The sequence below is a fragment of the Somniosus microcephalus genome, chromosome 3, assembly GCF_052327205.1.
Source record: "Somniosus microcephalus isolate GS21.2 chromosome 3, FLI_Smic_1.0, whole genome shotgun sequence".
Taxonomy (NCBI): domain Eukaryota; kingdom Metazoa; phylum Chordata; class Chondrichthyes; order Squaliformes; family Somniosidae; genus Somniosus; species Somniosus microcephalus.
Genome location: NC_140989.1, coordinates 194,810,148 through 194,823,385, shown reverse-complemented (window position 1 = coordinate 194,823,385; position 13,238 = coordinate 194,810,148). Strand labels below are relative to the sequence as shown.

At 42.7% G+C, this 13,238-nt stretch overlaps 1 protein-coding gene across 14 annotated transcripts in view; it reads left to right on the top strand.

Annotated features, from left to right (window-relative positions):
- snx14 (sorting nexin 14) overlaps positions 1 to 12,830 on the top strand; it is a 278,601-nt gene extending 265,771 nt beyond the window's left edge. For 13 of the 14 annotated variants that reach the window (XM_085982067.1, XM_085982062.1, XM_085982066.1 and 10 more), the window contains 4 exons: positions 1,221 to 1,316; positions 3,201 to 3,292; positions 7,313 to 7,369; positions 12,553 to 12,830. In XM_085982067.1, the coding sequence (XP_085838193.1) occupies positions 1,221 to 1,316; positions 3,201 to 3,292; positions 7,313 to 7,369; positions 12,553 to 12,591 (284 nt within the window). In that variant the 3' untranslated portion in view covers positions 12,592 to 12,830. Of the gene's footprint in view, positions 1 to 1,220; positions 1,317 to 3,200; positions 3,293 to 7,312; positions 7,370 to 12,552 lie in introns of those variants that run through there. The other variant, XR_015077589.1, reaches the window with a different exon arrangement.
- Positions 12,831 to 13,238: the final 408 nt, after the last annotated feature.

Below are 13,238 nucleotides of genomic sequence, written 5' to 3'. Positions count from 1 at the left end.
TCCAGAGTTCTTATTTCCGGTTATCCTTCACCCGTGTCCTCACCGCACTTCAAGACAACACTGCTGTTGTGGATTTTTCCAGGTTGTGTCGGCTGAAAGCTGTGCCTTTGCTGTCTTCCTGTCTGATGTAACTTTGAGGGACTGTCTGAACTTCTGCAAAGAGAGGGTGCAGTGCAGCGAATCCAACACTGGAAATCTGTTGAGTACAGGATCTTCTTGCTCAGCACACAACTTACATGCAGCAATAACAAAAACTGAAAATGCTGGAAATACTCGGCAGGTCAGGCAGCATCTGTGGAGAGAGAAACAGAGTTAACGTTTCAGCTCGATGGCCTTTCATCAACCTGAAACATTAACTCTGTTTCTCTCTCCACAGATGCTGCCTGACCCGCTGAGTGTTTCCAGCATTTTCTGTTTCTATTTCAGATTTCCAGTCTCCGCAGTATTTTGCTTTTGCCTGCAGCAATGGTGTGCCTGCAGACAGTGACTCCTAGCAAGTCTAAAAATAGCACACTGCAGCAGCCGAGTAATTGTAGAAAGCACAATATTGGGTTTTAGGACTAAATGGTATGAACAACAACAACTTGTATTTATGTAGCGCCTTTAATGTAGTAAAACGTCCTAAGGCACATCACAGGAGCGTTATCAAACAACATTTGACACTCGGCCACGGAGATATTAGGACAGGTGACCAAAAGCTTGGTCAAAGAGGTAGATTTTAAGGAGCATCTTAAAGGAGGAAAGAGAGGTGGAGAGGTTTAGAGAGGGTATTCCAGAACTTGGGGCCCAGGCAGCTGAAGACACGGCCAGCAATGGCGGAGTGAAGGAAATCAGGAATGCGCAAGAGGTCAGAATTGGAGGAGCTCAGAGATCTCGCTGGGTTGTAGGGCCTGGAGGAGGTTACAGAGATTCTGAGAGATGCTGGACAGCAAGTGGTTAACATGGGTGACGCCCCTCTCAGATTTGAGCTGTTTCAAACTCATGTGGAATGTTGCTTATGAACGTGGCAAGGATCATGTTATCCATCCAGTGTCAGAATGGGCTGGCAGTGGACCCGATGGCTACATGAAACTACAATTCCTCATGGTGCCCGACTACTAGCCAGTCCCTGGTTCATATGGGCTTTGAAACATTTGTATTAATAACGATTGCCTTTTGCTGGCAGGGTCTTGCTTATGTAAGTAAGGCCTATCCTTGAAATGTGGTGGTTCTTGTTACAGATGCAGTCTTCTGTGAGAATACGGATCCTCGTTCCATTGAAGGCAAACAAAGGCGAGCAAAGCAAACTTTCGATGAAATGATGAACTACATTCCAGGTAAGAGGTTGGAGCAGCTCTGTACCAGGAAACCAATGATGGAAAAAACAGCACAAGTTCTTTTGCTGAGAAGCCAAGCTGAAGGACAAAGGGCCATACCATAGGATGTTGCTAGGGTCAGAGAAGAGATGAGAAAATTAAGTATTGAATGAGTAAAAACAATTCTGAGTATCTGTCCAACATCCATAGTGTGAAGCGTGGCAGGAGTTCTGCACTCAGGTAACCAAAGCTGTCATCAGGCAAAAGGAGGCAGAAAAAGGCTGCATTATTCAGATGACTACCTCTTGATTGGAACATTACGAGTGAGACCTGGAGCTGGAACAGCCAGCGCTACTTTCTTATCTGTGCCACCTTTAAAGGAAGGCAGCCTTTACTCACCAGTGAGAGAGGGACTCCGAGATGTTTCTGATGCCACTAGGCCCATCAAATTCAAATAGGTGAACATAAATAAGATTAGCGCTGATTGCTTGATTCTCAGTCTCGTATGTCCTCTGACTGGGAGAGAAGTGGGGCAGACTGCTCCTGGAGAATAATATGGGAGATGATGCGTGGTGGGGACTACAAATTAAATGGGTACAGTTGGGATTTCAATCTTGAATTTTGCAGCCTATGCTTAATTCAGATTATTTTATAAGTTTTTTGCATTAAATTCCCATTTTGCCATGTTACTTACGTTGTGTACTTCGAAGTTTTGGATAACTGAATTTTGCACAAAAATGACTGAATTACAGTATCAGGAGTTTTGTGTATTTCAATTCTGAAAATACTGTTCTGTAAAATAATTGACAAGTCAGCTCTCTGTCCCGTGCACCGCCTGAAGGTGGGATTTGATGGGCTCCCAAGACTTGGACGATATCTGACTGCTGGGGACGACCTGCAGTGGCTGAGGATGAGCCTCCCTCTCCAGAAACTGCCTGGCTCCTGCTTTGTGCCTCCCATTGGCACAGCTGAGATTAACAAGTCAGCATGTGGAGAATGCTGAACGTGAACCTGCTCCATAGCAGGAATGGCTCAAGATCAGAAAAGGGGATTATTTAAAGGATCTAATTTCAGAAAACCATATCAACTACTGATTGCTTATATTTGTATCGGACCTGAGATTTGATTATATTCCATACGGACTATATATTATTCTGGTGGTAGAAGGAACATAGGAACAGGAGGAGGCCATTCAGCCCCTCGAGCCTGTTCCACCATTCAATGAGATCATGGCTGATCTGTGACGAACTCCATATACCCGCCTTTGGCCCATATCCCTTAATACCTTTGGTTAACAAAAAGCTATCAATCTCTGATTTAAAATTAACAATTGATCTAGCATCAATTGCCGTTTGCGGAAGAGAGTTCCAAACTTCTACCACTCTCTGTGTGTAGAAGTGTTTTCGAAATTCACTCCTGAAAGGTCTGGTTCTAATTTTTAGACTATGCCCCCTAGTTCTAGCCTCCCCAACCAGCGGAAATAGTTTCTCTCTCTCTACCCTGTCTGTTCCCCTTAATATCCTGAAAACTTCGACCAGATCACCTTCTAAATTCTAGAGAATACAACCCTAATTTGTCTAATCTCTCCTCGTAACTTAACCCTTGAAGTCCGGGTATCATTCTGGTAAACCTACGCTGCACTCCCTCCAAGGCCAATATATCCTTCCTAAGGTGTGCCCAGAACTGCTCACAGTACTCCAGGTGTGGTCTAACCAGGGTTTTGTACAGCTGCAGCATAACTTCTACCCCCTTGTACTCTAGTCCTCTAGATATAAAGGCCAGCATTCCATTAGCCTTTTTGATTATTTTCTGTACCTGTGTTGAAATATGTTGAATGTATCTTAATATTGCTAGTTATTCAAACCTGTTTCCAAAGCAGTAATGACCTGTTTCTTTACTTGGCAGATTTCTTTGTGAAGTGCATTGGGGAAGAAGCGAAGTATGAGGGGGTTAGACTGCTGTTTGAAGGGCTGCAGCAGCCAGTGTTGAACAAACAGGTCTGTGTACACTGGTTCAGAGTCATGTCTCAAGTTACTTTACACATTAAATGGCTGATTCTAGCTGTCAAACAACATAAGGAGAGCACTGGGGATAAATGCATGGAATGTTTCTTCAGTTTATGTATTTTTTTGTGCTGAGTCATGAGAAATTATCAATGCTAATTTTACCTTTTGGATACCTAGTGTCAGCATCAAACTGTCTCCCTTGTCAAGTATAGCGTGGTCAGTTGCAGAGTAAAGTTCCCTCTGCCTCGAAAATGCTTGTAATGTCACCCAGCTGAATCAGTGTGTCCATTTCCGAATCGGCTATCTTTGGGGCTCTGCTGGAGATTTAAGGCTGGTTTGTACAAATTTGGGCTAATTTTGTGCTGTGGAGCAGCCTTTGGTAGAGTCTTGAGTTGAGACTGTCCAAACTTGTTTTACAAAGGATCCATACAGATGATGGCGATCACTCCATAAGCTGGATCTGAATCCAGCTGGTTTTCACTGTACTTCCAGTCCCCCCAGAAATTTGGTTTCAGATATTTGCCTGATGACAACTAACTTACAAAAAGCCAGAGAATATGCCAAAAATTAATATTACAATTCTAGAAGGGACACCATCCGCTAGATATGTACTCACTCTATATCCTTGAGCTTTTGTCCTTTTTAGTTATGTGCCATTTATCCAGCAGTTGACAATGTGCAAAGATGCCCTGGTGATGATTTCCCATCCAAGTAATCTGCCCGTTACTTGTCCACTTCCCTGCAGTAGCTGAAATCAAGAACCCAGTAGAGCGAACCTGTGCTCTACCACTTCATAGCGCTACATGTTGGTACTCCATCACGCTGTTCTGCCACCATGCTAAACAGGGCACTGCCTTCATTAATGATGCATTTGCATGCCGTACACACGTTATTTGCAGTGAGATGGCACGACTTTCACTGTAGCTAGTGCGTGACATTGCAGCAGAAGTGACGCACTGCTGTTCCACAGTTCACCTTCCACACATGTAAAGGCGAAGCTTTCTTTTCTCTATCTAGTTGTGATTTTAACTATATAGAATAGAGGATAGAGCCTGTGGAATGCAGCTCACTGAGGTGAGGGAAACTTTATACCGAACTGTGGGCCAAAGCTGATTCTATGAGTTTAATTCTTCATTCCCATGAAGGGAAATTTCAGAAATACAACATTTCAAAAAAATGTTTGAGGGAGAGTTTCGTTATCTGAGGCGATGAGATTATAAAACCAAGATTTTCCTGCCTTTTCCGATGTACATAACATATCCCATGGTAATATTTGAAAAAGCGCAGGGAATTTTTCTGATGTCCTGGCCAAAGTTTTAACATCACCAAATCAGATTACCTGGTCATTTGTTTTGTTGCTGTTTATGGGCTCGATGGAGCATTTGACTGCAAAACAGTGACTGTGCAGAGCTTTGTGATAAAGACACTACATAAATGCATGTCAATCTGTCAGTCTTATCCGAGCCTAAACAATTTCAGTAGCTCTGTGACGAGTAAAACACTTTTCCCTCTGATGTGCTCATGTACATGGTGGACAATACTTCCAAATAGAAGTGATTTTTTTTTTTCTGCAAAGTACTAAAATACCTGATGGATATAAAATATTCCCCAATAAATTGGTCTAAAGAACTTCACAGTACATTTATATTAAAAATCTTGCAACTGTGAACGTTTTCTATCAACAAAACCACACTTCCTGTTATGTTTTTGTCATACTTTTGTGTCAACTTTTCTCCAATTCCTCTGTCTACATTTCTAATAGAAATTGGTTATGTGAACTTGTCACGCTGTAATTACATCCTTTTTACCATTTGGTGACACTGTAGCACCTCCGTTTTGCATCTCCCAGCTCCTTGGCCTGTACTGCAGAGGAACTCCTATGTTGCAACCAACTATACTTTGCAACTTCCCAAATTGCCACTTAACTATAAATGATATAAACCATAAGGACAAAATGTATTTAAAAAATGGGACTGAATATTGTCTAATCCCTAACAGCACTGTGGGAGTACCTTCACCACATGGACTGCAGTGGTTCAAGAAGGCGCCTCACCTTCTCGAGGGCAATTAGGGATGGGCAATAAATGCTGGCCTTGCCAGTGATGCCCACATCCCAGGAACGAATTTTAAAAGATATCCCCCCTTGTGATTGATTCAGTTATTCCCCTGCTTCATCTGAAGACCACACTTGTTCTTGACTCCCTGTCTGCAGTGCTACCGTGATCGACTAGCTTTTAGTAATGTTTTAACCCTGTTTCTAAACAAGTTGGTTTACATGTGAGTTTTGTAGTGTTCCTCACTAATTGGGTCAAAGTGCTATCCCACAGTGAATGGTGGAGCTTTACCCCATTGTAAACCCAACCACTTTGGTACAAACGGGGGACCAACTGCATGTTACTTTGTCAAAATGTCAGTTCAACGCTGCAGTGCTATTTCGTTAGATTTTCACTGTACTCCAGCAGCTTAGCAGCATACTGCAGAGCTTTCATTATTGTAAAAGAAATGTTAATGTACGTGGCTACAAATAATGACATGAGCAATGATGTTTATCAACCGCGCATTCAGATGTATTTTCCAACAGTTACTTTATCATTTATAAATGCAGTTGCATATTGCTTCCCGAAGGATTCTTATCTTCACCAATAATCATGAACTGTATTGGTATTGACCAGTATAGATTGTCCTCGAGCCACTTCTGCAGATTGACCCTCTGTAATATTTGCTGGGGTTTTTATTGCCTGTGGTGGGCGGGGCAGGAAATCATTTTGTAATTAGAAGTGTGTTATAGTGACCCTAGGACCAAGAATGTAGATTAAACAAGTATTTGATAAACCCAGACCTACTTTTTAAACTGTGTCCACCTGATGATAAGTCCTTAAGAGTTTTCACGTATCTAAACCATGTGTGATACAAATGGATAATGATACCTCCACTCTAGCATTTGGTCATTTCAGATCAGTCTCGCTGTGTAGCTCTTTATCCTATCTCTCTGCTGTCTATTACGTATTCTCTTTCTAACATGAGAAGAGAGAATTGTCTCTCATTGTTGTCCATAGCTTGTTAGTCCAAAAGCAGATTGAGGCTTTGTCACCTTTCTTTGTCATGAAGAGGATATGGGATTGGAAACTTAGTTCAGGGTTAAATAGGTTGCCATGGTTGCAACAGTCAGCCTGAGACAGTGGCCAGGGTGAATGTTGGAATCAGTGGCAAGGGTATGGAGTTTGTGGCTGGGGCCAAAGAAAATGACTTTGATCTTCCCAATGTTTAACTGGAGGAAATTGAGGTTCATCCAAGACTAGATGGTGCACAAGCAGTCTGACACCATGAGGCATTGGAGGGGTTGGGACAGGTGGTGGAGAGGCAGAACTGGGTGTCATCTGCATACATGTAGAAGCTGACTTCTTCATATATGTTTGCCATGCTCTATGAAAAGTTCCTATTTTAAGTAAAATTGGGAAAATGCCCCTCTTTAACAATATCATGGAAGCAGGCAGCTTTCAAACGTGCAATTTTGGAGAATGAGGAGAATTAACTGCAGAGACAAATGGGCATTCCCTTTCTTGGTGAGAAGAATTTCACTGCACAGGGCTGCAGATGTGAGGGTTTAGACTGAGGCTGATTCATTACCTCACTAAGTAGGTCAAGAAAATTCACCCTTCATGATATTCATTGCAGGCTGAGCGCACTTCTGATGTGAAGGTCCCAGTGACTGATAGATCTCTGGAGATGGTGTATGGAGATGCATTTAAATGACTGTTAGAAATGGGCATGATGCTGTCAGTTCAGTTTCTCTGCACTGAGCAAAGCCATTGCTGAGAGAGCACAAATGAGATGAGCATAAGTAGCCTGAAGCTACAGACTGGTTACTGGAGGTGACGCTCACTGAACTTTGCAACTGGTTCCCAGCAAAGCACAGTAATAGTTTAAAAAAAATATTTGTGTATTACTAAATGAATAAATAATTGAGCTTCCATGTGGACAGAGCACTTACTTCTTTTACTTTTATTTCAGCTGACATACGTACTGCTGGACATAGTACTACAGGAACTGTTTCCTGAACTCAGTAAGGTAAGAGCAGGGGTGGGCACACCTAATTTTGTTGGAGCAACATAATTTTCACAGACTTTGAAATTGAAGTCAATGGGAATTAGGGAGAAAACTCTCTACTGGCTGGACAAGATGCACTGCAGCAACTCGCCAACGGTTCTTTGGCAGCACCTCCCAAACCCGCGACCTCTGCCACCTAGAAGGACATGGGCAGCAGGCGCATGGGAACACCACAACTCCATGTTCCCCTCCAAGTCACACACCATCCTGACTTAGAAGTATATCGCCGATCCTTCATCGTCGCTGAGTCAAAATCCTGGAACTTCCTACCTAACAGCACTGTAGGAGTACCTTCACCACACGGACTGCAGCGGTTCAAGAAGGCGGCTCACCACCACCTTCTCAAGGGCAACTAGGGATGGGCAATAACAGTGACGTCCACATCCCATGAATTAATTTTTAAAAATTGCTTAATTCACATTGTTGGATAATTCAATTTTATAACTTAAAAATGTTAATTATAAGGAGTAGACTAGATAAATAACTGATCATCAAAATAATGGAATTGTTGGAACAGACTTGAGAGTTATCTATATGAGAATAACCTGGTGATGGGCACCCATTGTAGTTTGAGGAGGGAGAAATCCTGCCTGACTAACGCTCTAGACCGTTTTAAGGAAATGGCAGCTTAAGTGGATGTCAGAAAGTTCCATTATATAGTGTAGTTAGATTTCCAAAATCTGGATAAAGTAGTGCATTAAAGGCTGCTCAAGTTCAAAGTAAAATCTGAAGTTAGATAAGGAAGTCTCTGAAAGAGAGGAAGTGAAGGGCATTAGTTTGGGAGTGATATCCGGCTGAGTGGAGTACTCCAAGGATTCGTGCTGGGGCCTCTACTTTTTCTAATCTACATCAACAGGTTTGATTCAGAGAGGCAATACACGTTGGTCAAATTCACAGATACTACTGGGGGGGCGGAGGTTGAGTCACTGATGAAGCAATTGAGGAAGGATCTAGTCAAAATTTGCACGGATCTGTATTGAATTCCATTTGACATATTTAAGCTGTTTGACCTTGGAAGAAAAAAAACTAATGATGAATGGTGTTAACTAGCTGGGGAGAGCCATGCCCATTCATTACAGAACAATGTTCAACAAAGCAAACAATGCAGAGTTGTCAGATCAGTAGAGTACAAGCCTGAGGTCATAATCTGGAGCTGTATAGTGGCTGTTGTCAGGCGACATGTTGATACTGCGTTCAGTTCTGATCACTGTGGCACAAAGGAAGCATCCATGCCCTAGAAGTGGTGCAGAAAAGGGTGACAAAGGTGATCCCATGAGTCAGTTATGAGGAAAGGTCAGCAAAATTTAGGCCTTTCAGCCTTGGAAAGAGGCAAATCAGAGTGGCTTTGAAGAGATCCATACTTGGAAGCATTACAGGTAGAATGGTAGAGGCAAAAACTGGAATCATTCAAGAGGCAGCTAGATTTTATGAAAGGGAAATCGTGTTTGACAAATTTATTAGAGTTTTTTGAGGATGTAACTAGCAGGATAGATAAAGGGGAACCAGTGGATGTAGTATATTTGGATTTTCAAAAGGCATTCGATAAGGTGCCACAGAAAAGGTTGTTACCCCCAACCCCATGAGCCCTTATCCTGTGTAATATATTAGCATGGATAGAGGATTGGTTAATGGACAGAAAACAGTGTAGGAATAAAGGGGTCATTTTCAGGTTGGCAGGCTGTAACTAGTGGGGTGTCGCAAGGATCAGCACTTGGGCCTCGGCTATTCACAATCTACTTTAATGATTTAGATGAAGGGTCCGTGTGTAATGTATCAAGTTTGCTAATGATACAAAGCTAGTTGGGATGGTAAGCTGTGAGGAGGACACCGAGTCTGCAAAGGGATATAGACAGGTTAAGTGAGTGGGCTATAAGGTGGCAGATGGAGTATAATGTGGGGAAATGTGACGTTATTCGCTTTGGTAGGAAGACTGGGAGAAGATTATTTTTTTAAATGGTGAGAAACTATTTAATGTTGGTGTTCGGAGAGATTTGGGTGTCCCTGTACACGAAACACAAAGTTAACATGCAGATACAGCATGCAATTAGGAAGGCAAATGGTATGTTGGCTTTTATTTCAAGGTGGTTGGAGTACGGAAGTATTACTGCAATTGTACAGGGCTTTGGTGAGACTACACCTGGAGTACTGTGTACAGTTTTTGTCTCTGTACCTGAGGAAGGATATACGTGCCTTAGAGGGGGTGCAACCAACGTTCCTGCTAAGCTGCACAGCCACGCAGCGGTCTCCTGTGCAAGTCGCTCATTGGCTTTTAAATGGAATAACTGCGCATGCGCGAAAATTTGATTGGGCCGTGCAGCCAGTTAAAGGCACCTCGCGCGAAAAAAAAATTGGAACATTAGGTGCAACAAAGGTTCACTAGATTGATTCCTGGGATGAGAGGGTTGTCCTATGAGGAGAGATTGAGTAGATTGGGCCTATACTTTCTGGAGTTTAGAAGAATGAGAAGTGATCTCATTGAAATATAAGATTCTGAGGGGGATTGACAGGGTAGATGCTGAGAGGTTGTTTCCTCTGGCTGGGGAGTCTAGAACTAGGGGGTATAGTCTCAGGATAAGGGGTCGGCCATTTAAGAAACATAGAAGATAGGAGCAGGAGTAGGCCATTCGGCCCCTCGAGCCTGCTCTGCCATTCAATGCGATCATGGCTGATCATCCAAATTCAGTACCCGGTCCCTGCTTTCTCCCCATACCCCTTGATCCCTTTAGCCTTAAGAAATATATCCAACTCCTTCTTGAATATATTTCATGAACTGGCCTCCACCACCTTCTGTGGTAGAGAGTTCCACAGGTTCACCACTCTCTGGGTGAAGAAATTCCTCCTCATTTCTGTCCTAAATGGCCTACCCTTTATCCTTAGACTGTGTCCCCTGGTTCTGGACTCCCGACCATCGGGAACATCCTTCCTGCATCTAGTCTGTCCAGTCCTGTCAGAATTTTATAAGTTTCAATGAGATCACCTCTCATTCTTCTAAACTCCAGCGAGTACAAGTCCAATCGACCCAATCTCTCCTCATACGTCATTCCTGCCATCCCAGGTATCAGCCTGGTGAATCTTCGCTGAACTCCTTCCATGGCAAGAACATCCTTCCTCAGATAAGGCGACCAAAACTGCACACAATACTCAAGATGTGGTCTCACCAAGGCCCTGTACAACTGCAGCATGACATCCTTGTTCCTGTACGCAAACCCTCTCGCTACGAAGGCCAACATACCATTTGCCTTCTTAACCGCCTGCTGCACCTGCATGCTTACCTTCAGTGACTGGTCAAATGTAGTAAGTCACACAACACCAGGTTATAGTCCAACAGCTTTATTTGAAATCACAAGCTTTCGGAGCGCTGCTCCTTCGTCAGGTGAAGTGAAGAGAAGCATACAGGCACAGCATATATAGTCAGAGAAAACTGCCAGATGATTAAAGGTAATCTTTCTAACTGCCCTTTATCACACAATCAAAGGTGTGAATGGTGTCCAAACAGGTCAGTCAGGAAAACATTACATCAAAGAACAATGAGGTGGGGTCACAAGGGGTCAAATGTTGCATCTGCTTACTCTCATATTCTATTTTCCCTTTCTTAATTAATCCTTTTGTCCTCCTTTGTTGAATCCTAAACTGCTCCCAATCCTCAGGATTATTGCTTTTTCTGGCCAATTTATATGTCCTCCCCTTGGATCTTATGCTGTCCCTAATTTCCCTTGTTAGCCACGGTTGAGTCACCTTTTTTGTTTTATTTTTATGCCAAACTGGGATGAGCAAATTCTGTAGTTCATCCCTGCGGTCTTTGAATGTTTGCCATTGCCTATCCACCGTCAACCCTTTGAGTGACATTCCCCAATCAATCCTACCCAACTCGCGCCTCAGACCATCGTAGTTTCCTTTATTTAAATTTAGGACCCTAGTCTCTGAGTCAACTACTTCATTCTCCATCTTAATGAAGAATTCGATCATATTATGATCGCTCCGACCCAAGGGGCCTCGTACAACAAGATTGCTAATTAATCCTTTCTCATTACATAATACCCAGTCTAAGATGGCCTGATCTCTGGTTGGTTCCTCGACATATTGTGGAGTGGACTCGTCAACAAAGGAATGGATATGGCTTGGAAAATGAGTGGCGGTCATCAAAAAGGAGGAAAGATATTGGGTCATAATTTGCGGCCCCTATGAGTGAGTACGAGATGTGCATGCGCCTGTAGGGGCCGCGCAAGTTCCGAGTTTAGGCATGCGCTAAAACCCGGAACTTGCAATCTGTCAAGAGTTTTCTTGAACGATCATCCGCATCCCCAGGAAAAAGGCCTCCGTGGGTGGAGTATTTGCCCAACTTCTGCCCAGCGAATGCCCATGAAATTCTTACGCCTGATAAAAGCAAGCGTAAGGCCTGCTTTTACCAGCATAAGAGTTTTAACAAAACAGAAAAATAAAATTTTATCAATAATTTATACATTTAAAAACTTGTTAAAACATGTTAAAACCCTTTAAAACATGTAAATTTATTTTTCAAAAAATTAAATTTTTGTTTTAAATATTTAATTAAATGCCATTTTAATTAATTTTAAATGTGATTTTTTAATTTGATGTCTAGGTATATTTTTTGGGGTATTCCCATTCATACTTATGGGTTTTCTGTACATACGGAATCCCCATAAGTATGAATGGGGATCCCCTTCTGTCATTCGTTGGGCTGGCCCACGTGATCTCAGGGGCTTGCGAACCGCCTGTACCCCTGGGGTACATGGGCCTCTTCCCATGGGTACCCGGAGAGGCCCAGGACTACGAGTCTCCGGACCACCAGGTAGGCGGGCATTTTATTTGCGGATCGGAGGCAGTTCCCCGCAGGAAGCCTCCGACCACAAATTCAGGGCCATTTTTTGAAATGTTAGTGCTTATTGTGCCTTTGACCCCCAACCTCAGCGAAGCACCACAAATTCAAATGACAACTACTGTTTGGTCTCTGAGATGCCAATTTAGTGTCCAGTGGTTTTGTGTTCTAGGCCATGTGACTTTATTAATAGAGACTGAAATCGTGAGAAGGAAAACTGAAAACATCCCTGTGCTCCGAATACATTTTTGACCTGTGTTTGCTTTGAAGTATGTTTTTCTAAATGGTGGTCTTCTGTATATTACAGGTGCAGAAAGAGATTGCATCTGTATCCACATGGAAGTGATGAGTACCAATACCCATTTCCCGATGTGGGAGCCTCTATTTTAGGAGCTGGAGTGCATTAGAGCCATGCTGTGTATGTACCGCAGAAACATTTAATTATGTGTATGGAATACTGAATATTTGTAGTGAAACTCATGTGTTGTGAATGTGAACATCAATTTTATTTTAATGAAAATGCTGATTTCATTTGTGAACATGTGCGTGTTGCACTACACTACACCAATAAAGGATATTGCATCATTGTGTTGTGGAAGTCCCGATGATCCAGTGACTTTATCTATAGTTGGATTGAGCATTAGATGTAATGCTCTGGAAGACTGAGTGAAGTAAAAGTTGTGTATTGTTTTATAATCTGACCCGAGCCAGTCAGAGATTGGTGTGTAGACAATACGCTAACAAAACCCAGTCTTTTTGGCGCACACGAAGAATGTGGCTGGTCTGTGACCTTGGAAGCACTGAATTTAGATTTAGTATAGACAGAAGCCCACTGGAGTGATCAGAGCAGACTTCAGCTGCAGGGCAACTCCCGGCATTTGCACAAACCTATTTTGTGTTAAACTGGAGCAGTGTAAACTCATGGTAATAACATCGATTATGGTACGATGGCTGCCATCGGTAAGAAACAGCATCTAATGTAAACAATGACCC